Genomic DNA, 24,719 nt, shown 5'->3' with positions numbered 1-24,719 from the left:
TCTCGCACCTGTGAAACGGAAGCTGGCATACACGTACCAGAAGATTCAGGGACAGCTTTTTCATCGTCATTATTAGACTGTTGAATGGACTCTCTAACCTCAAATAATACTGGTCTTGCAAATATTGATCTCTCATGTACACCCTTTGCAAAGTTATTTGTGTGCCTCCTTTTATTCTGTACATCCTTGCTTACTATGATCTACCTGTACTGCTCGTAAACAAAGCTTTTCACTGTACTTCGGTACACATGACAATAAATAAATCAATGAATCAATGAATCCTGGGATTGGGCCACGGTGCATTACTAGCAGTAGCCACTGCTCCCAGTGGCGCCCTTGAGACTAGAGAGCTGTCATCCTTCAGAAGTGACATGGAGTTCTCACCAGCTCTCCAACGTTTAGTTGGGGACCCACATTGCTGGAACAAAATTGTTTATAAATATTTGTCTGGTAGTCTGACAAATCAGCCTTGCTTCTCATGTTGGAGAAAGTGAGGACTGCAGATGCTGGAGATCAGAGCTTAAAAATGTGTTGTTGGAAAAGCGCAGCAGGTCAGGCAGCATTCTGAAGAAGGGCTTATGCCCGAAACATCGATTCTCCTGTTCCTTTGATGCTGCCTGACCTGCTGCGCTTTTCCAGCAACACATTTTTAATGTCTTGCTTCTCATGTTGTAGAACCTGTTACTTTCTTTTGAAAGTTGGTTTTCTTGTTCATGTGATCAGCACAACACAAAAATCTTCAACTTCATGTCTTTTGTCAGCAATGTCTAACTAACTTAGCACGAGAGGTTCTCAGTTTAAAGTCTCACCTGAGAAACGGCTCTAGCAGTGTTGCACTCCCTTGTTACTGCACTAAATTGAGGTGATATGCTGAAGGGTCTGACATGGGGTTTGAAGTCACAGCTTTCTGTCTGAGACAAGAATGCTACCTGTTGATTTCAGCTGTGAGAGAACAACTGAAATTTCAGCTGTGAGTGGTGGCACCTGGACTTACATGGTAGGTTGAAGGAGGTGTGCATCCTTATGAAGGCTATAAGCTGTGTAGCCATTGAAAGACCCTGGTCCCGTAGAAACTCCTGGGACTGATGCAGCATCCTTCTCCGTCAGATTAAATGACTCCAGCATTCTGTAACCTTCAGAACAGGGAAACATACAAAAACCTGTTAGCCACTGTCATTGTATTTGGATGGTGTAAAAGAACCACTCAATTCATATTCTGCGAATAACTCAATGACCTGATGATTCAACAAGATTCTGATTAGTTACTCCCGGATAGGGACTGACATCTCAGCCTTTCCTTGGAATTGCTTCTGCTGCTCTTTATAAATTTAACAGAATTCTGTGGAAACTCAACTAGACCCTCACCATCTCCTCCTTGGATGGCCCCATGACTTCCCATTTTATATCGAAAGTAATCACAAATAACTTTATGAATGAATACTTCCTAAGACATCAGTGAAGAGGCCAAAAAAGAACGTAACAAAGAGATGACAGAAACTAGATCATGAAAGAGGTGGAAATGGAATAAAGAGAGAATTAAGAGAGAGACAGAGAAAGGTAAAGAGGAGACAGAGTGTTCAGAAATGGAGAGATGTGAAATGGGTGATGGAGCAGAGCAGTGGGAAGGGAAGAGATTGGCGAGATGTTAAGAGAGGTGAGGGGTGAAACAGTTAAAAGATGCGAGAGGAAAAGACAAACACAAGTAAGGAGAGAGAGTTTATAAAGAAGAGCAGAGAGATGATGGAAAGAGCTAATTTATTGTGCATGTGCAGTGTAAAAAACAGCTTGTAATGTTAGGTCGTAATTTTTAAACTATAAACCAACAATTTATCCAAATACTATAAATCACAATGAACATTCCATTGCAGTACTAGTATATCACTCCTAACTTCAACCAAATTCTTTGGAATGAGATAATGACAGATTCAGAAAGGGAACAGTTGTGACCGCAATGTGTCCCTTACCTGGAGTAGTGAATCCATTGAGATAAATCAGTGGACAAGCTGTAACATGAGAGAAAAGAAATATTAACATACATTCTTTCAAAAGAATACATGGACTAACCATACCAGCACATCACCAGATAAACACTGCCGTGTATTCAGCACATGAAGACAAGGGGAACCTTGAAATGATGGGATTGATTTTCTGCAAGGATTCTCTTTCAGTCATTAGTAACAACTTTGATGGTACATACATAGAACCCCTACAGTGTGGCAACAGGCCAAACAGGTCATCAAGTCCACACCAACCCCCTTAGGAACATCCCAACCTCCTACTGTATCCCTGTAACCCTGCATTTCCACCTAACCTGCACATCTTTGGATGGTGGGAGGAAACCAGAGCACTCAAAGAAAACCAACACAGACACAAGGGGGAGAATGTGCACACAGAGAATCAAACCATTGTGCAATGAAGCAGCAGTGCTAACCATTAAACCACTACAGCACTGTATGACAATGAGCCACTTTTCTGGAATTTCTCGGAGTGATAGAGGATCCATGGTGAGAAGTGTTATTGAGCTTCCTAATCCCTTAAATGGAGAGGGGTCTCAACAGAAATAATTGCGTGTGTGTGTGTGTGTGTGGTATTCAATGCTGTTGTGATTGCAACTCCAAGGGCACATGAAATTGGCTTCAGCTAAGACATCACCCATCGCCAAACCGTTTGCCAACAGTCAATAATGGCCACTTAAGGACAAGGTGGTAAAGTAGCCAAAAATGTGGGCTATTACAAACTACCAAGAAACAACCATCAAAGATGATGAGAATGCTGGTGGTTACCAATAATGTTTTCATTCTAATGCACAACTAGCTGCAAGTCTATGATTACAGCAACAAGAAAGCACTGTCATTTTTCATTGAAGAACAGATACTTTAAAAAAAGCTTCCAGAAACAGTACAAGAAATGTCTTGAAGCCTTCTTTCCAATTACAGAGTCAATGCAAAATTGTCTTAAGACTTTCTCTCTAGTCACAGATGAATCCAGTTATCAAGCCAGGAGGCCTGACTGAAACAAAGCAAGAAATGCATTTCCCATTAGGCTTATAGGCAATGACATGCTGCTTACACAACTGAGCTGAGCAAACATTGTGTTCCTTTCCACTGTTCGCCATTGATGGCATTAATCGTTCTGGCATTAATCCAACTGCAGAAATGGTCCCACTATTGCTAACAGCCCTTTGTTACATCTGTCAATTGCCTGTATTAATTGATGGACCATTGCAATGCAGTTAATCTAGGAATTCCTACGTATGCTTCTATCTAGTTTCCATGGAATGCTAATGAATACCATAGCTGTTCCATTGACAGTGAGAGGGAGAGGAAGGCAATCATTGTAATGGATGGAAATACTCACTAGAAGTAGCTGTTTCACAAAGGAAGGTGATAAGCTCATCCTGAATCTTTGCAAAAGCATCAAAGTCGTCCACGATGAACAGGTGCCTTTCGCTGGGTTTGCTGCCAATGTTCTTCAGCTCTGTGACATCAATATCAGCCACCCCCACAACAAACACACTGTAACCTGCAAGGAAGGAAAAATCAACAATCCTTCAGTTTCAGAGATTGCCAGGAACTGTGGTTGGACTGTCATTAAGAATGCCAAAACTGCTAGGCAGTAAACAAAAAGAACAATGATTCATCAAGTCCTCCATCTTATTTCCTGGGAGTTACAAGTTACTCAATAAGCGTGGTGGCAGAGAGCAACCTTTGTCACTGTTCTAATCAAACCACCACCAGATGTGTCTCTCCACTGATCTTTGGATCAATGGCCATTTTATTTTATATTGGAGTTGGTTAGCTCAGTTGGCTGGATGGCTAGTGTGCAATGCAGAATAAAGTCAACAAAGTGGGCTCAATTCCTAGACCAGCTGACGTTACCATGGCGGTTCCACCTTCTGAATCTCTCCCCTTGCCTGAGGTGTGGTGACCCTCAGGTTACTAATCATTCAGTAAAAAATGTTTTGGTTCTTTTTATATCCTCACTGCATGGAACTCTCAGTTTTAAAATAGCGCTTTAGGTGCAGAAGCTAAATGATTTACTGCATCACTTCTGGAAACATTCACTTCAGAACATTTAAATGGACACTGTGACATAAAAACAAGGAGAAAGTGAGGATTGCAGATGCTGGAGCATCAAAGTCGAAAAGTGTGGTGCTGGAAAAAGCACAGCAGGTCAGGCAGTGTCCGAGGAGCAGGAGAGTCGATGTTTCAGGCATTAGCCCTTCATCAGGGATGGTCGAAACATTGACTCTCCTGTTCCTCAGATGCTGCCTTATCTGCTGTGCTTTTCCCAGCACCACACTTTTCAACTATGATATGGAAGAAAAGGCAAGTGTTGTATAAGGGTGTAAGAGTCTATAAGGGTTAATTCTGTGGAGTGATTTAAGGATCACCGACTATGATGATACCAAGTGAATTTGGTAGGACAACGGGTTAGGGCTTTGAAAAAGTGAGAACTAACAACTTCTTATAGTCTCTTTCACAATATCTATCATATTAATGTTTCTTGTGCATAATTGCTGTCATGCAATACCTATATCTTCTTTTTGTGGGATGACCGGGTGAATTTCTTGGACCACAGTGGACCAAACAGCTCCAGTAGATCCATCCCTTGCAAAAAAGAGCTGGGTGGCTGTAAATCTAGCTCATACAACATGAGGAGCTACAGTGAGGATTCAACAGAAAGTACCTCCCAATTAAACTGAATGATTCAGATTAAGCAAAAGACTGAGGACTGGACTAATGATACAATAGAATAACCAGTGCTGTGTCTTAATGCTCAGATAAGATCAATGACTGGTACAGCCATCTTTCAGGACACTTACCAGCTTCTTGTAACAAAAGTGCAGGTTTCTTAACCTCATCCTGTGAACGTCCATCAGTGACAACAACAAGAACTTTTGGTACAGTCCTTCTCATGCCATTTTGAGAAACAAAGACATGGTCACGTAAAAACTTGAGAGCTCGCCCTGGAACAGAAAAGTGAAGATCGATTTAAATCAGCTGTACATTATCTTTCTGCCTCATTTTTTGCATTTGCGAATGTGACAGACTGGACTGTTAACAACCAGAAATCATTCTATACTTAACACCATTTAGCTTCAAGCAAAACCAAGTTCAGACATTGTTGAGTCAGATCCCATTGCCCAGGAAGGCTAGTAGGTTACAGGCAAAGTACATTCTGCTCTTAATTATGAAAGCGAACAGGAAGAGATTTAACGCTGAGATTTCTTTCCTTCACTTCAAGTTGCAAGATTGAGACTGAGGCAAACTCATGCTTAGAACTGTAGTATTTGCCAGTGGAGAGATTTTTCTCCAGTGTCAATTGTTAATATTTTTGCCTTGGAGTCAGAAGGTCATGGGCTTCAACCCTTACTTTAGTGATGTGGATGCAAAACTCCAGGCTGACACGCCCAGCTGAGGAAGTGCTGCACCTCCAGAGGAGCTGGCTACATGAAAACATAAATTGAATCACCATTTGCCCACTCAGGTGGCCAAAGGGGTGCCCATGACACTATTTGGTTTGGAGATCGGGCAGGGTAGAGACCCTCAGTCAATCCCTAACAGATGATCTAGTTTATTTTTAAGTGCAACTTCCAGCCCAAGTATTTTAATAATCAGACTTAATGTAATCTGAGTGAGTTGTCAAAAAGGTTCCCACAACCCTCTCAAGGGATATCATTAATCACGATTAACAATAACTGTTTCATCAAATTTATAATTGCCTGTCTTTTTGCTGAGAGAGCGACACCAGGGGTGAAATTCAGACCGGCATGGGAATTAAGCAATGACTTTTGAGGTGATAAGTTGCATCTTGCTGCTGTTACTCACTCACTTACCACATGTATCCTATTAATAATGGAGTGGTTTGTTTTGTATAAATCATTGCTGTGTCATACTTTATAACTGTCATCTGAAAAGCTTACCCTATTCATGTCAACATAAAAAAAATCACGTTATTAAGAATTAGGATACAAAAACTTAACATCTGCGTCGGATATTACTTTGTATATATTGAAATGAATGGAATATTAATCAATGCAAATTAGTCCAAAACAGACCATATTGCCTTAATATTTTATATTACCTTTATGCTCTGTACAAGTCTCCCCTCACCCTCTCCTCTTCTCCTGCTTGTGTTTTAACTTGCCTAATGCTGATATGTTATTGACCATAATTATTCCCTCTGTTTATTTTAGGACATTCATGTGGATGTGGGTGTTACTGGCCGACTCAGCATTTATTGCTCATCCTTGGTGCCTTCTTGAACCTTAGCAGTTGATCTGCTGTAACTGGCCCCACAAAACCATTAGGGAGGGACTTTCAAGATCTTGACCTGGCAACAGTGAAGGGAATTCTTAACCACATAAGGTTATCGGGGGTGGGTCATGAAGTACATCCATGGAATAAACATGAAATAAGGGAGTCAAGGGTTATAGGGAAAAGGCAGGAAAGCGAGACTGAGCAACAGCAATATTTTTCTAAGTCACGATGGTGAGTATCTTGGACCTTTAGAGGATGGTGTTCCCATGAATCTGCTGCCCTTGTCCTTCTAGATGGAAGTGGTCATGGGTTTGGAAGATGCTGTCTCAGAAGACTTGGTGAATTTCTGCAATGCATCTTGTAGATAGCACACATTACTGTTACTGAGTGTCGGCGGTGGAGGGAGTGGATTTTTCTGGCTGCGGTGCCAATCAAGCAGGCTGCTTTGTCCTGGGTGGCATTCAGTATAAAAGTAGAGATGTTTTTCTAAATGTATGCAAGGCATTATACATGCTGTAGTTGGAATACCGTGAAGCTTTTTGGGGTCTTATCTAAGGAAAGATAAACTGGCATTGGAGGCAGTCCAGAGAAAGCTCACTACGCTGTTAACAGGTATGAGGGATTACTTTATGAGAACTTACTCTTGTAGCCATTGTATTTAACTGGAGAATCCAGTTCAGTTCCTGATCAATTGTGATCCCCAGAATATTGATAGTTAGTGGGGAATTTGATAATGGTAATGCGATAAAACATCAAGGGCTAGTAGTTAGATATGATAGTGGAAAAGTCATTGACGAAGCAATGAAGATGGCTGGGCCAAGGACACAACACTGAGCAACTCCTGCAGAGATGTCCTGGAGCTGAGATGACTGACTTCCAACAACCACAGCCATCTTCCTTTATGCTTGGTATAGCTCTAATCAGTGGACAGTTTTCCCCTACTCCCTTTGAGTCCAGTTTTGCTCGGGTTCTTTGTTGCCATAAACTGTCAAATGCAACAGTCCAAGGCCTGTCACTCTCACCTCCCCTCTGGAATTCAGCTCTCTTGTCCATGTTTGAACCAACACTGTAATGAGGTCAGGAGCTGAGTGCCTCTGGCAGAACCCAAACTGAGATGTTATTGCAAAGCCAAAAGCATTGTTGCCAACACCTTCCATCACTTTACTGGTGATTGAGAGTGGATTAATGGGGCAGTAATTGTCTGGGTTAGATTTGTCCTGCTTTTTGTGTACAGGACTTACCTAAGTAATTTTAGATATTGTCAATTAGGTTCTTGATATCATGTGCAATTGGCTGAAGGCTAGCATGCATAATGCTTGGGACCCATGGAGGAAGCTGGTCTGGATTATTCACTGGGCACATCTGGCTGAAGGGTGTTTGAATGTTTCATCCTTATCTTTCTCCTATGTTTTCACCAATCTTTGGGTTAAGATGTTTCTTTTGAATTTTTCATTATATTTATCAGTGACTGTCTTCAATTTAGGATCCTAGTTTTATAGTGTAGCCATTTTACCCCCAACACTCCATCTCCTGCAATGAGTGGAAACATCTTCTCTTAGTCTACTGTTATCAGGTCACCTCCTAACTGCCTTAATATAGCAGAGGTCTGTTACAAAAACATCAGATGGAGGTGAAGACCAATAGATTTTTTTTCCTTGGTACTGAATGTTGGGTCACATACTGGATGTGAAGGCAGGGCAAAAAATTGGATTTGTCTACACCAAGTTGTTTATTTCAAAGGATTGCTACCGTCAACTGTATAAAATTTGACAAATCTTATAATTTTTTGAAGACGAAGAGAGTTTAAAGAATTTCATCATCATTTTCAATATTTGCCCCAAGTAATTGCATAGAAAAGTAGCCCTGGTACATTAATCTCAACAAATGCTTTCTTTCTTTATTAAAAGCCAACAAAACACTACTGTCCCTTTAACGAGCCTGAAGATCCTAGGATGGAAATTCTGCATGTACTTCCTATGGAAACTAATCGCAAATCCTGTCGGGAGGTGAACCTCAGGGCTCCCAGTTTTCCAGTCTGTAACACAAATGTCCAGACATAACATGTGGGTGACTCACCCTGGCCAAGGGCAGAATATGTGAGCTAATGCACTGACAAATATCACTCAGATCTCATGAGAGCCCAGTGGTTGACCTATATGGAGGGAGTTCGTTGAGATTGGAAAGCTTATATTATTTGCAAAGGGAAACAAAGGGAACTTGTCCTTGTGGTAACGTGCAGCTGACTAACTTTATTTTGAGTGTGACACAAGATCAATGGCACAAATCTCATGGGGATGTGGGAAATGAAAGAGCCAGGAGGGGCATACATTCGAAGAGTGTGAAAGATGATAGGAGAATCTAGGACGGCTGTTAAAAAGAAATGGGATCCTAGCATTAGTATGCCTAGGATCCTAGGCATAAGATACAAAGGCAATAAATTACACTCAGCTGTCATAAGTCACTGGTCCATCCATCATGTCTATGACAGCTCTATGGCAAATGATTGTTCAATCCACTTGACTGTTTTGCCATGAAAAATTACCACAGCCATGAAGAATTGTCTTCTTCATATTTATACAATTGCTTTCTGATTCTATAAAATTTATCTTGAAGTTTCTTTCACCAGGAGGGGGAGGTTAGTGGGGCAAACTCTGAACTTGTGATAACCCTTACAAGGCCCATAGGGAACCACTAAGTAATCTTCCTGGAAAGCTCACTAAGTATGACTTTCCTTGGTACAGGCAATGGTCTCCCTAGTTGGAACTCATCACCTGAGCCCTTTGTAAAGCAGACCTCGAGGGCCCTCTTGCAGTACCTGTCTTGCATCAGCAGATCCGGGTTCATGTCCCACCTATTCCAGATATGTGCAGTAATATCTCTGAACAGGTTGATTATAAAAATAGGTCAAATAACAAAAAAAACGTAAAACAGACCCCAGATGAAAACACTGGCGATTTAGTAGTGCTGGATTAATAGAAGAAACAGGTGATTTGGTGATGGGAGAAAAGCCATTTAGTTGTGTGTAAAAACACTTCTGGATATAAATAAAAATAAGGAGCCAGGATGGGCCTAGCCATGATCTATGCCATGAGTAGTGGCTCTATTTTGGTGTTCAGCAATAAACAATGTTCCTTTCCATTTGGGTTTTCTGAGTGTTTAGAGGATTAATCGAAAATGAAAGTATTTCAGTAATTTAATTTCCATCCATGAAGACAGTGGGTGTGGTTAGTATTATTATTAATCCATTCATTATTATTAATCCATAGATTTTGGGATGACACAACATCAGGCAAATTCACAGAAGAATGAGCGGGATCTCATAGAAACCCAAAATCTTCTAAGAGAGCGAGACATGGAAGATTCAGCAAGGACGTTCCCATGACTGGGGAGTCCAAAATGCAGAGGTCACCATCTACAGATACAGGGTAAACCTTTCAAGGACTAAGATGAGGAGAAATGCCTTCACCCAGAGTAGTGAGTCTGTGGAATTCTCTCCCAGAGAAAGCAATTGAGCCCAAAACATTGCATTATTTCAAGAAGGAGTTGCATATGGCATTTGGGGCCAAATGGATCAATGGATATTGGGAAAAGCAGAACCAACTAATGGAGTTGCATGGTCAGGCACAATCCTAATGAATGGCAGGGTAGGCTGTGAGGGTGGAATGCTCTTCCTGCTTGTATTTTCTGTGTTTCTATGTATGTAGGATGTTTAGAGAGCAGCAGATAACTTTGGACCTGTTTCCCAAAGTTCTCCAACATTTGTGTTTTTCTCTCCAGTTAAATCAGTCTTTCATGGGGTGTGGGCATCACTGGCAAGACCATTTGTTGCCCATCCTCAGTGCCCAGTTTGCCAGTCCACTGCAGAGGGCTGTTACAAGTCAATCACATTGTTGTGGATCTGGAATCACATGTAAAAATAGCTTCCCTAAACAACAGCAAAGTACCAGATGGGTTTGTACAACAATTGAGGGCAGCCCCAAGGTCACCATTACTGATTTCACACATTCCAGATTGAATTGGTGGAATTTAAATTCCATCAGTTGTCATGAGACTCGAACCAGTCTTCCAAGCGCATTTGCCAAAGCACCTGGAATATTTTGTCATGAATGGCATGAGGCCATCACTGGCTGGGAAAGCATTTACTGATCATCTCTAGTTACCCATGAACTGAGAGGTTTGCTTGGGCAAATTCAGAAGTTAGTTAAGAGGAAACCAAACCAAAGCCAAAATATTGTTAGAAGGGATAAGTTTGAAGAAGGTATTTATTGTTGATTAGTGGGGAGTGGGGAAGATTGAAGCTTGAGCTGGTGTTGTTAAGTATACAGGATGAGGTCACTATGGTAGAGAACAGAAAGATGATGGGGATACTTGCCAAACCTTGTATTGGCAGTTACTGATAATGCCGTTACCATGCAGACAATAAATAATTGTGTCTGCTGATTATTTAATGTGTAACATCATGAGCTTTAACACTAGACATGAAACGTGGACATATGCTGCCAAATTAGCCTAGTGGGGGAGCAAATCAGGCAATAATAACTCCAAATTAGAACTGAAAGTAAAATTGCTTCAAAAAAGCTTTTAGTTCAAAAAGCTTTGAGTTCACAAACTCAAAAATGATTATGTGCGTAACTGAAGACAGCAATCCAGTAATCGGTCAAGATTCATGAGGGTTATTCTACACACGCTAGAATATTTTACATTCTTGCAGGAGTCACTGGATGGTGTTTAGGAGGACCAGATACAATGAGGATTTGCTCTCGTTGACTCAGTGGGACATAACACTAAACTTTCTACTTCAAAACAGCTACACGCACAGATAAATGACGTGGCCTTTCAAAGCACTTTAGTCTCAGGATGAGCCAAAGCACTTCCCAACCAATGAAAGTAGAAAAAAAACTGTGTTTATATCACACTTTTCACAACGACTGAATATGTCAAAGGGATTTATGGCCAATTGGAAGTATTCACGGCTGCAATGCCAGAGGGTGTTGCTCAGCTCAGTTGATTGTATGGGCCAGTTTGTAATTTAGAGTGACACTAACAGCAGTGGGTCTATTCCCACACCAGCAAAGGTTACCATGAGGTGACCCTCAGGTTAAACCACCACCAGTTTGTGTCTCTCTAATGAAAGAACAGCCTCATCGTCTAATGAGACTGTGGCGCCTTTAATTCTTTAAAAACTCATGAACCTCTGTGGGAAAACATTTCTCCTCTTCTTAAATGGGTGACTTGTTTGTTTTAAACTGTGACCCCATAACTCTAGATGTTCTCACATGAGGAAACATCCTCTCCACATCTATCCCTCAGGATCTTATATATTTCAGTAAAGCCAATCTTCTAAATTCCAATGGATTCAAGCCTAGACTGTCCGGTTTTTCCTCATGAGATAACCAGCACATTCCACATATAAATCTGGTAAACCGCTGTACTGCTTCCAATGCATTTACATCCTTCCTTTCAATAGGGGAACTTTCTCTGTACCTGTTTTTGTGTTTCCACCTTTGTACTGGATGAGTTGAAGAGCAGCAAGGACTATTCCCTTATCTCTGTAAGTGTCCAATTTAAATTCAGCTTTTGCATCATCACTGAACTGAACCAGAGAAACCTGAACAAACAAAGAAAGCAAAGTTTGATTGGATTTATTTATTAGCACAGGTATCTTGTTACAAAATAGAGTGGAAAGTGTTGTATAGTGTTGCCACTCTCTGGCCCCAACTTAAAGCACAGAAAAATAAACCAAAACAAAGAATGCAAAGGGAGGAAAAGGAAGGAAGGAAGGAAGAAAGAAAGAAAGAAAGAAAGAAAGAAAATTTGAATGTCAAGAATGTGGTGAAGAACTTGTACCTGAAAGCAATACTTTTACACATTTCTGATTATATGCCAGAGCTTTCCACATACAAAGGGTTGTAATGTAATGCAATGACTGCTAAGGCAAGATTATTTGTGATGTACATTTATCCCATACAGACTAGTATTTATATAAGTAGAACACCCGATGGGACCAGAAAGGGCTATGTTTGCCGAAGTGATGGACAGCTTAATAAGGAAGGAAGGTTTAAGGAGGCAATTCTTGGGAGCAGAGTGGCTGAAGATGCTATTATCACTGATGCAATGAAGAGATGTGGAGGTTGGGGATTTATGCCAGTGGCCAGAGTGAAAGAAATTGTTTCTCTGCCTTTTTCTACAGTGAAACAATGTGTAAATATAGATTGGTGTGTAGTTACTTTTAGACAGACAGACAGAAATCTTTAGTTTAATATGTCAACAATTCCAAAAGGTGCACCACTTCCCCAGTACTGATCATGTCATGCACTGGAGGCTTGTGCCCACAGTCGTATATCTCCAAGTTGATGCTGAAGCCAACCATGCCAAATTAAAGAGGTCAAAAAAAAGCTGAACCACTTTTACATGTTGAGGATAGCATGAAGCACCATACCCACCTGCATTCCCTGTGGGCTGATGTTATCAAGAGCCCCGATGGTGTCAAAACAGAACTGCAATATTTTGTGGAAGTTTTCATCACCAATACTCCAAGAACCATCAATCAGGAACACCAGGTCGGCCTTTGCACCCAGGCACACTGGCCGTGGAAAGGAAAGGATAAAGATCATCATAAGGTTTTGTTTTCCTTCACATTACGTGTTGATTTCACAAACTGAAAGATTTCTCTTCAGAAGTTGAAAAGATGTACAACAAGTTAAATGCAATAACAATAGAAATGTAATTCTTCGGTCAATGAACTGTTGAACAAAAAAAAATAACAGGTCAATGTTTCATCTGGGGCCAAGACACATTGAACAGTGAAGATGTGACAAATAATGGAGATGGGGGAAACAATACGATGAGGGAGAAAGAAGGGTACACTGATAGAGTTAGATAAAGACATTTAGATGGAGGCTCTTGGAATGAACCAGTTTGGCAAAATGGTCTATTTCCATCTGTCAATGCTAAAACATTCCCAGTGATTTCAATTATCAGCCTTCCTTTAGTTCTCCCTAATTGTGACCAGTTGTGGTAAAGTGGTAGCCCAGGAGTCCCGGGTACAAGACCCATCTGCTCCAGAGGTATGCAATGATGTCCCTGAACAAGTTAACTAGAAAATATCTACAATGGCACAATTCTTGGTGAGTTTGTGCAGAATAGGATGAGAATGGATTTCAGTCATTCAGGGAATGATGTGAATCACAGGAAACATTGATGGACCTCTTGTGGTGCAGTGGTAGTGAGGTTTGGTTTCATGTACCAGCTCTTCCAGAGGTAAACGTTACCACTGTTGAAAAGTTTGATTCAAAATATTTAATCCTGCCTAGTTTTACAGGTTTCTTTGATTCCAGTGACCTCATTCTTCCCTTGCTGAGGATGGCTTGTTTCCTCAGACGTTCACCAGTGTCCCCATGATGATGGACAGGGAGATGGGAAGGCTGGCAAAATGAGGTGTTAAAGTACTGGGGGAGGGGTGGCCATGCTCCATCACTTCCTGCCAATGGATGGAGAGCTGGCAGTCCTATCACCTACCTGAAGCCAAATCAAGCCATTTAAGAAACTGATTAACATTTCTTCCAGCCACTGTAGGCAGTGGGAGGGACCACCCAACTCACGGGAGATTGTATATGAAAGACCCATCAGTCTCCCAGTGGGTTCCACGAGGGTTAGGTTTTGGGGGGCTGCAGGACTGCTTCATGATCCACAGAGGGCATTCCTGATGCCATAGCTGATTCCCATGACAAAGTGACCCCTGCCCTTGGCATGTGATCATCTTCTCTCTGGGTGCCTGGCCCAATTGTCCCTAGACACTACATGCCTGTCTTTGGGGCATTCATCCATCAATGCTCACCCCTCCTTTTGGTGCTGAGCCAGCAATGGCTACCCTCTGAGTGTATCAGCGACTCTTGGAAGATGGACTTAGGCCATTGCAATCAACAGGGATTGCAGGGCCATCAATTGCCACCAGGGGAATGTGCTTCCTCAGATCTCATCTCCAGCTAAAGTGGAGCAAAACCCCATTTTTTAGCCCAGGAGGGGACTTTTGCCTCGAACGCAAAGTTCAGTCTTGTTGTGTAATGGGTGACATCTCCTAAGTTTCTTCTAATTGCAAATGGTTAATTCCACCAGATATCCACCAGGTATAGAATAAATGCAACATTTTTAACCACAGATGGAATCAATTGCCATAATAACCCACCCCACTCCAACACTATCGCCTCTAATCTCGCATTTCACTGTGCCTCGGTACACATGATAATAAATTCAATTCAATTCAATTCAATCTACATGTAGGAAAATTGAAGTACAAAGTGTAATAACTAGAATACACTGACAGGTCCATTCCATTACAGGGACAAAGGGAATTATAGCATTCTGGTGCTGTGTCACTGAAAGGTGACTGGCCAAAGAATCATAAGCCCTTCAGGACTGTGTTGGATTCTCTGGAATTTAAAGGTTTTTCCTCAGAGCATTTCTACAAGCCAGAACAAAAACCAGAGGACATTTAAAAAAACCATTCACTTTTTTTCTGCTTTCTTGTTCGTTACAAAAATGTTCATGCAAAATATTAATTGATGCAGCAGCTGATGCAAGAGGTTCTGTCATGATTTAATATCCAGATCATTGATGTGACATAAATATAAAATCTAGAAATCAGAGCAGTAATCCGACAGGCCCCTGAAAAATCTCCCTCAGGCGCAGTCAGACGTGTTGCATAATTCCAAAGCTCTGCTTTTTGTGCAGAATTCCAGGTTTCATTCTGACTGAAATCCAAAACCTAAAAGTTTCCAGAGAGGCTTCCAAATTTTGGACCATTTCCTTTCATCGCAATGCTCCAAGTAAGATCATCAGAAATGGCAACACAGTTAAGGTAAAGAGCTCACCTTCCCGGGCTGGAGGGATGGTCGGTGGAGGAGGAGGAGATGGGGGTTCTGTTGGAACCTCTGTCGGGCGAAGCACTGCAAAGGAAATTAAGCATGCAGTTCAGATCTCAATGAAATATTTCTTCAATGATCACAAAATCAAAAACCCCAGTTCCTGAAAAAAGGCATTCACTTTTTGACCATCGTACTGTAGATCAGGTTCAGCAATTCAGTTTGTGAGCTTAATAGCAATGCTCAAATTCAAACTCAAAACCGTAGCCCTTTGGCAACATTCTCACCCACTTCCCTGCTCTCCTCACCCTCCGCCATTCTCTCTTCCCCTGCCCAGGCGAGAGTGGCTTGAACTGGAGTACATGACCACAGTCAAAGGCAATGAAGGGTCCATTTTATTCTCTGAGAGATTGGAAACTGAGTCTTGCGTAAATGATCAAATGGGCGGTCACAGGATAACTGTGTACTCCTCCAGTATACATTCACATGTGTTTTCAGTGGGGATTAAACAGTAGCCAGGCTCTATCCCACCCACTCCCATTGGAGTCCATTTCTTTTCATTCATTCACAGGACGGGTCAATACTTACTATCCATCCCTAATTATCAGTTGGACAGTTAAGTTTCAACCACTTTGCTGTGAGTCTGGAGTCAGACCCAGATTAGGTATGGACACAGCTTTCCTTTTCCATTAGGCATTAGGTCAGTTTTTAAGGCAAACAGCAGTTATGTAGTTGGCATGAGGTGTGCTCTTTTTTTAACTCCAGATTCAACTTTCACCATACAACATGATGGGGGGATTTGAACTTACATCTCCAGAACATTAACTAGAATCCTGGACCACTAGCCCAGCAGCATTTCCACTACACTATCTTTACTCTAATACAGAAGCATGTTCCATCATTCAGTTGGATCATGGCTGGTCTGTATAAAAACTCCATCTACCCCTGATGAAGAGCTTATGCCCAAAACGTTGATTTTCCTGCTCCTTGGATGCTCCCTGACCTGCTGTGCTTGTCCAACACCACACTCTCAACCCTTAATACCCGTGCCCATCAAACATCTTGCTTTGCCATGTTGAATTGATTCCCAACTCTACAGCATTTTTGGGAAGATCGTTCTGGATTTCCACCTCCCTTTCCATGAGGAAGATCTTCCTAATCTCACCCTGACTCTTATTTTAATGTCATGTCTTCTAAAAGAAGGTAGTATCTCTCATTTCTGGGGGCCCTTCTCACCCTGTACAGTTCAGTATAACAAATTGTTGCAATCACCAATTAAACCTGGAGACAGGATGAGCTTGAGGTGAGTTAAAGAACACAGATTGGCTCTCAAGTGCCATGAAAGCATTGTCTATTCACTTAACAATTTCTCATGCAGGCTGCATTTGAATGTTCCACCTATATCCCTATGATTGTGGATCCAGCTCCCTCACACTGTCACTCAGTAACCCCTCTCCCTTCAGTGCCCTGCGTTACTGACTGTATTTCTACTGATGTGAATCCAGCTCCCTCACACTGTCACTCAGTAACCACTCTCCCCCAGTGCCTGGTGTTACTGAATGTATCAGTGTTGAAGTTAATCCAGCTAAATTGTACAGTCACTCAGTGATCCCACTCCCCCCAAGACCCTGTATTACTGACCCTATCACTATTAAAGTTAATCCAGTTAAATTGCACAGTCACTCAGTAACCCCCTCTCCCCCCAGCACTATGTTACTGACTGTATCTCTATTGATGTTAATCCAGCTAAATTGCAGTCACTCAGTAATTGTTCTCCCCCCAGCACCGTCTTACTGACTGTATCTCTATTGATGTTAATCCAGCTAAATTGCAGTCACTCAGTAATTGTTCTCCCCCCAGCACCGTCTTACTGACTGTATTTCTATTGATGTTAATCCAGCTAAATTGCACAGTCACTCAGTAAGCCTTTCCCCCCAGTGCCTGGTGTTACTGACTTTATTTCTCTACTGATACAGTTATAGCTCTCTCTCTCGCACTACCCTCAGTGATGGCTCCCCAAGTACCTTGTGTTACTGATTGTATCAATAGAGATAGTGTCCCAACTCTCACTTGCAAGTTGAAAGTTTATTGTTCCTCCCTTGCCCTCTTGTCAATGATAGTTTGCACCTCAATACTTACAGGTCCTCTCCTGCACTTGGACTCCAGGTCCCTCGAGGTTTGGCAGCTGAGTGTAAATGACGGCCTCATAAAGGGAATCTGGGGAAAGCCCAGTGAAACAATGGCTGGTTTCAGCACCACTGATGGTTACCTCTTGATGACCGCCGGCATAAGCTTCAAAACAAAGAAAGGCATGAATGAGTGCCCATTTGAAAATGAAATACAATGGATACTGTCAACGTTTCAATGAGTCCAGTATGACTCAAACTGTTCTGAAAAACAGTCATATCGGACTCAAAACATACATTCTGTTCCTCACTCCACAGATGCTGCCAGACCTGCTGAGTTTCTCCAGCATTCTCTGTGTTTGTTTTATGAATGAGTACTCAGCGTGAGCAGGCTAACATAATTCCTGCAGCGCATTTTGTATGAATTCTGAATCACAATAACTTATACTGGAGACATAAAATACAACGTGAGCATCTAGAGTTTAAACTTAATGATAATCGTTATAAAGACATCGCTGTTTTTGATATTGTAGTATTTTGGTCATTAATATTCATGGAGCAAATGTGAACTTCTCAAAATAGTCCACTGCGCAGCATCCTGTGTGGGAATCTATGCTGAGTTGTTTGTTGACCTATCCTTAGACGCTGCCAGTCAATTATTTGATATTGTCTTTCAACTGTTCACTTCCTTGGATTGAAATGTCCAGGAGTATCTGTGAAGCAGGAATATTTATTTCATTTCCCTTTGGATATCATCATTCATTTAAGAAGGCCCTCGACTGACATATCAGTTTTCAAAGAGAGCTCTGAGTAATGTAATACCAATGTTAGGGACCCTAAAATGCTGGAGGAAATTCTCAGGCAATCTTTTGGAATCACCAACACAAGGCTTATTCATGCGAAAACAATATAAGGTGAATGCTCAGCATTAAAGTGAATGGGGACAGAGCAAGTAAGTATGATTAAAACCAGAGAGCTGTGGTGGGGGAGTTTGCTCTTGAATGAGCCTCATGATTTAATGACTATGGAACTTAACAGCAATTAGAGTGGGGTGTGTAGGATGCAGACTTTCTGAACTGCACTGAGTGTACCATGTAAGATAAACCAAAATAAAACCGCAGATGCCAGGAAATCTGAATAAAGAGACCATGGATACATTATGAAGATAAGCCAGTGTCTGTGCAGAGAATGGAGTAGGTGGCATTTTGTGCATAGGTCTTGACAGACAATCCACATTTAACTTGTAAACGTTTCGTCCCCTGTCTAGGTGACATCCTCAGTGCTTGGGAGCCTCCTGTGAAGCGCTTCTGTGCTGTTTCCTCCGGCATTTATAGTGGCCTGTCTCTGCCGCTTCCGGTTGTCAGTTCCAGCTGTCCGCTGCAGTGGCCGGTATATTGGGTCCAGGTTGATGTGTTTGTTGATAGTGTCTGTGGATGAGTGCCATGCCTCTAGGAATTCCCTGACTGTTCTCTGTTTGGCTTGCCCTATAATGGTAGTGTTGTCCCAGTCGAATTCATTGTAGCCACACACACAGATGACAAGCAACATGAATTCGACTGCTCCCAAGCACTGAAGATGTCACCTAGACAGGGGACGAAACGTTTGCAAGACAAATTCCCAGCTCGGCGAACAGAACAGAACCACAACAACGAGCACCCGAGCTTTGAATCCACATTTAAAGCAGTTGTCTGTCCTCTTGGCCATCCTGCCTGATATTTTAAGACAGAAAGTTCTTTCAACATGAGCAAGTTTTGACAGACCTGGCTGGCTTAGCAGCGGGGTGGGTTGCAGATGGTGATGACAGGGTTGGATAAGACCACATTATTCCTGGGGAATCTGAAGGAACCCACAAAATAATCTCAAACCCCTCCACAATTGTGCTGTCAGACTTTAATTCAGAAATAGGAAGAAGTTTGCTGGAGGCAAATAATCAGGATGAGGTTTGTTGAGTTTTTAGCCTTTTCTTTACTTCCTAAAATTTCCAAAGTACTAGAATGGCATTCCATTGGTGTTACCATTCATCAGCTCCATTCAGCTCCATTCAATCCTGTGAGTTTATAACAGGGCTAGAAGCAGAATCTGTAAAACCTTTCCAACTATGCACAGCAGCAACTCAGAATCCCTCCCTATTTTCAACCTGACAACATGTCAAAAACCAAGTAAGACTTTTTTTTTGCTGACAGGCATTTCTGCTTTCCATTGATCTCCAAATCATGTGGCAGAATGGCAGTACAATGAAAACAGGAAATGCTGCTCAATTCATGGATACATTTAGCTCTCTGACAGGGGCAGGTCCATAGCTCCTTGTATATTTCCCTTGATATTGTTTATAATCTGTTTGTATAAAGCATGTTTGTGCGTGTGCGTGAATGCGTGTAGGTGTACTGTGTATATTTGTGTGTAGTGGTTGTCTTAGAATCAGATAATCCCTAAAGTGCAGAAAGAGGCCATTCAGCCCATCGGATCAACACCGACCTTCCGAAAAGCATCCCACCCAGAACCAGATCCCACTTTATCTCTGTTACCCCACATTTCCCATGGCTAACCCACCTAACCTGCACATCCCTGGAGCCAATGGACAATTTTACTAAGGCCAATCCACCAAACTTGCATATCTTTTTGATGAAGGAAGGTTGGAAAGTCTAGGTTTCTATCCACTGGAGTTTAGAAAATTAAAAGGTGACTCAACTGAATCGCATAGGACCTCAATCAAGCTTTGCCTGAGTGGACATGGAAAGGATATTTCCACTTGTGGAAGAATATACAACTCAGGGGTCAGTGATTAAAAACAAGAGAATGTCCAGTTAAGACAGATTTGGACAGACATTTTTCTCATTCTGGGTCCTGAGCCTTTGGAAGGCTCTTCCTAAATTGGTGGTGGACACAGAGTCCTTGAATATTTTTAAGGTGGAGGTGGATAGATTTTTGCTAAGCAAGGGGGTGAAAAGTTATCGGGAATGTGGAATTCATCAACCAGATCACCCATGACCTTACTAAACAGTCGAGCAATCTCAAACTCCTACTGCTGCAACTAACTACTATATCTGCAAGCATGTATGTTTCCACTTGCATTTTTCTTGCTTTTTATTCATTCACAGGAAAATAAATGCCAGCATTTATTGCCCGCAAGGCAGTTAAGAGTCAGCCCCATTGCTGTGGATCTGGAGTCACATGTAGGCCAGACCAGGGAAGGATAGCTGTTACCTTCCCCAAAAGACATTAGTGACCATATGGGTTTTTCCTGACAATCAACAATAGATTCATGGTCGGCATTAGACTCATAACTTCAGAGTTTTTTTCAACTGATTTTAAATTCCACGACCTGCCATAGCAGGATTAGAAACCAGCCCCTAGAACATCATCTGGATCTCTAGATTAACAGACCAGTGATAATACTGTGAGGACATCTCCTCCCATCTGCATCATTGCGTGCATGTATACATGTTGGAGTTTATATGCATATGTGGATTCAACTCAATTGGGCTTCAGAATCCCTTTCTGATACTATTAAACTTCTTTTGTTTCATATTTGTTCGAGAATTAGTTGGCAAACCTTCAAAGGCTATGTTAATAGAGGCTAATGAATTATGGTCTCCAGTGCACACTTCGGTTTCCTGTTTTTAACATCTTACAGGCTTTGTTGTGAACTGAATCCATATGGAAACAAGGTGTAGCTGAAAATATTCCAAAATCACTTCAGCATAATAAAAATTTGCAGGTTTATGTATGAGTTGTCCTTTACTACAATGTGTTTCTGGAGATGGGAACAATTTCATCAATATGGCCTCTTATCGTATCAACAAATTATCTCAGTGTTTATCAGCTAATGATGTAGGCGCAATCACTATGTTTGTGGAGGAAGCTGAAATGTGTTTGTTTTACAGAAAACATATAACCATCTGTTACTGATGGTGTTGCTTCAGCCAGGAATATTGGTGTGGGATAGCAGCATATACTACCTCTCCTGATCTTCTCCAGAATTGTGCAAATTTCTAAGGTTCATCAGAACAATCATGGAGCATGGAAAGATGATGCTCAACAGTGCAACATTCAGTGAGTCCCGCACTGGAGTGTCAGTCGAGATTGGGAGATTATGTGGGGCTCCACAACATGACCATCCAATTCAGAGGACCAGGTGAAGGCATGTCTGCAGACAGTATTCCAAGGGTCAGACACTCCTCTTCATTTCCTGACTGCCCCAACTTCAGCGAGGAACTTCAGGAGTGGCACTTGCTTTATTATTGATCAGGAAGACCCTTTCTTTTCATTCATTCGTGGGATGAGGACATCTCTGGCTAGGGCAGCATTTATTGCCCATCCCTAATTACCCAGAGGGCAGTTAAGAGTCAACCACATTGTTGTGGGTCTGGAGTCACATGTAGGCCAGATCAGTTCAGGATGGCAGTTTCCTTGCCTAAACCAGGTGAGTTTTTCCCAACAATTGGAATTGTGGTCATCATTCTTCATTCCAGATTTTAAAAAAAATTAAAATCTGCTTTGGCAGGATTTGAAACCAGTTCCCCAGAACATTGCCTGGATCTCTGAATTAACAGTCTAATGATAAAGACACTAGGCTATTGCATCCCCTGTTGGTTAAACTTGTGCGTCTATACTCAGGCACATGCACTCCCCTGAGCAGTACTAATGGAGTGCCGTACAATTGAAGATGCTATCATTCAGATGAAATGTCAAGCCTCATCTGCTCCCTGAATTGGACATAAAAGATCCCGTGAGGCTATTCGAGAAGAGCAGGGGAGATTTTCCCAGTGTTCAGGCTAATATTGACCATTTACCAAACAGCTAAAGCAGAGGGACTTGTTATCATTTACTGTTAATGGGAACTTGCTGTGCAGAAATTTAGTGATGGACTGCACTGCCCAGCACTTTACAACAGTGACTTCAAAAGTACTTGAGTGGCTGAGCTCAGGATACACTGAGCTCATGGATGTCACTGAATATGTGCAAGTTCACTATTAAACACATCACTTTGAGATGCATTGTAAAAACTCCCGTTACACTGTCCTAACAACATGGTTCAGCTCAAAAATGTGAAAAGCTTTCCATTTCACACCAGTGCCGTCCTGCCTTCAAGTAGCATTGCTAACTCAATCTTAATTCAGGCCAGATTAATGCTGACAAAATTGACGCCCCCTATTCTGGTTTTCAAACCAGATGCAACAGTTGACTGGATAATGGAGACTTAATCTGGAGTGAATTCAAACCACAGCTGCTGAAAATTAAATGCCAGTGTCACCACTTCACCCACTGCACCATCCAATTTCCTATCCTTTTATCCATGTCTTGGAATTCTTTTGCTAATCCTCTCCAGTCACAACACTGAGTCACTCCCAGAACATATCAGTCTACTGGGTGACTGACAGCATTGAGATGGAAGTTTATTGAGTGATGGATCGTGGGTGAAAGGAAGTGTGAGAATAGACCAATCAAGAACACTGAGAACTCGAAAAGATTTACGATCTGGCTAAGACAGCATCGTGGGTCAACCCACAGCAAGTGGACTGCAGCGATTCAAGAAGGCAGCTCACCACCACCTTCTCAAGGGCAAATAGGGATGGGCTATCAATGCTGGCCAGCTGGTGACACCCAAGTCCCACAAATGAATTAAAGGAAAGGGGAGAGGACACAGAGGTATTTGAAAACAAGGTGAAGAATCTTAAATTCCAAGGATACTGGATCAACAACCAATAGAGGTCAGAAGCACAGGGAAGCTGAATAAGTGGAACTTGGTAGGATATAGGCTGCTGTGCATTGGATAAATATCAAAATGATAGAATCATACAGACCTACAGCTCAGAAAATGATCCTTGGGCCCATCACGTCTGTGCCAGTCAAAAACACCAACCTAACTAGTCTAATCTAAGATGTAAAAACAAGCAGGTTGTTAACAACAAAAATCCTTCCAGAATCTCTGATTACCATTCACTGGTTGTAGTTTTATTCTGTAGGAGGTCGCTGCCCTGTGAGAATTCCACTGCATGCAGAAGGTATCCCAGCCAATGTTGTACGTATTTATTCCTGTCACATTCAGGTACACTAGGAGAGAAAGAGAAAAACCAAAGAACATTACATCCAGTGTCATGAGCAACATGAGTAATCACCGCGCACATCACTGCTCAGCTGATATCCTGTGTCACAGGTCGCTGGATATTGGAAGCCGAGGGATTGCAGAATGAGACAAGTCCCCCAGGTCCATCTGCTTCTTTTTCACCAATGTCCATGATAACGGAGTTGCCACACAGATTACAAAACTCAAATTCTATCAATTAATCTGTATGAGATCCAAACATGAGGGGAGGAAACCACCACCTCTCTTCCCCTTCTCCACTCCACCCCGCCTCCTCACACCCAGCCATGGAGAAGCAGAAAGTGCCAGAGAAATGGTGGGGAACAAGCAAGGTGGGTAACAGTGACACGTGCTACACTACGACCCTGGTGGACATGGCAGAGATAGTATTTAAATCTACAGCGTAACAGATAAGGATTCATTCAGGAGGAAGGGGTTATCAGCCCTCAGCTGAGAGGTGGTAAGGGCTTTGTTCACAAGACTTTCTGTTGGGAAATGTGGCTAGGATTCTTTGGGTCAACATGGCAAGTGATGAGTTGGATGTGAAGTTGATTGGAAATGGAGAAGATTTGAAGGATTATCCTCTACCCCCCCCCCCCCCCACCCCCCCACCCCCAAGATGGCTCATTCAGTAAGACCATAAGAACATATGATATAGGACCAGAGTTAGGCCATTCTGCCCATTGACTGTTTCTCAACCCCATTCTCCTGCCTTCTTCCTGCAACCCTTGATCCCTTTAAAAATCAAGACCCCATCTATCTTTGTCTTAAATACACTCAATCACTTGGCCATAGAGTCACCACCCTCTGGCTGAAGAAATTCTTCCTCATCTCAGTTTTAAAGAGGTGACCTTCACTCTCAGGTCCTAGTCTCTCCTGCTTGTGGAAACATTTTCTCCACATCCACCCTATCCAGGCTTCTCAGTATTCTGTCAGTTTCAATCAGATCTTCCCCAGTCCTTCTAAACTCCATCGAGTACAGACCCAGAGTCCTCAGCCACTTCTCATATGACACACCCTTCATCCCCGGGATTATTCTTGTAAATCTTCTCTGTACCCCTCCAGCAGATCCATCATTAGATATGAGGCCTAAAACCACTCACGATATTATGAGAGAGGAGAATGGGGCAATTAGGGATTGTGGGTCATAAGCAATGAGTTCCTCAATGGTCCCTATGGAGCCCACTCCGAGATGCAGAGGGAAGCTACAGTCTTTCTAAGAGAGATTCAAGCTGAAAAATATGGAAGGACAGTAGGGAGTGTTAAAAGTGTGGTTCTGGAAAAGGACAGCAGGTCAGGCAGCATCCAAGGAGCAGGAAAATTGACATTTCGGGCAAAAGTCCTTCATCAAGAATGAGGCTGGGAGCCTCGGGTATGGAGAGAT

The 24,719-nt window shown here is 42.2% G+C and overlaps 1 protein-coding gene across 1 annotated transcript in view; it reads right to left on the bottom strand.

Moving 5' to 3' along the window:
* col12a1a (collagen, type XII, alpha 1a) overlaps nt 1-24,719 on the bottom strand; it is a 267,414-nt gene that overhangs the window by 89,672 nt on the left and 153,023 nt on the right. Inside the window, exons 40-48 of the mRNA XM_072580290.1 lie at nt 23,188-23,304; nt 17,264-17,416; nt 15,134-15,208; nt 12,707-12,846; nt 11,748-11,871; nt 4,826-4,969; nt 3,358-3,522; nt 1,965-2,003; nt 995-1,133 (exon numbers count right to left, since the gene is read on the bottom strand). Coding sequence (XP_072436391.1) covers nt 995-1,133; nt 1,965-2,003; nt 3,358-3,522; nt 4,826-4,969; nt 11,748-11,871; nt 12,707-12,846; nt 15,134-15,208; nt 17,264-17,416; nt 23,188-23,304 — 1,096 coding nt within the window. The remainder of the gene's footprint in view (nt 1-994; nt 1,134-1,964; nt 2,004-3,357; nt 3,523-4,825; nt 4,970-11,747; nt 11,872-12,706; nt 12,847-15,133; nt 15,209-17,263; nt 17,417-23,187; nt 23,305-24,719) is intronic.

The sequence above is a fragment of the Chiloscyllium punctatum genome, chromosome 11 (assembly GCF_047496795.1).
Source record: "Chiloscyllium punctatum isolate Juve2018m chromosome 11, sChiPun1.3, whole genome shotgun sequence".
NCBI lineage: Eukaryota > Metazoa > Chordata > Chondrichthyes > Orectolobiformes > Hemiscylliidae > Chiloscyllium > Chiloscyllium punctatum.
This window is presented reverse-complemented; position numbering and strand designations above follow the sequence as displayed.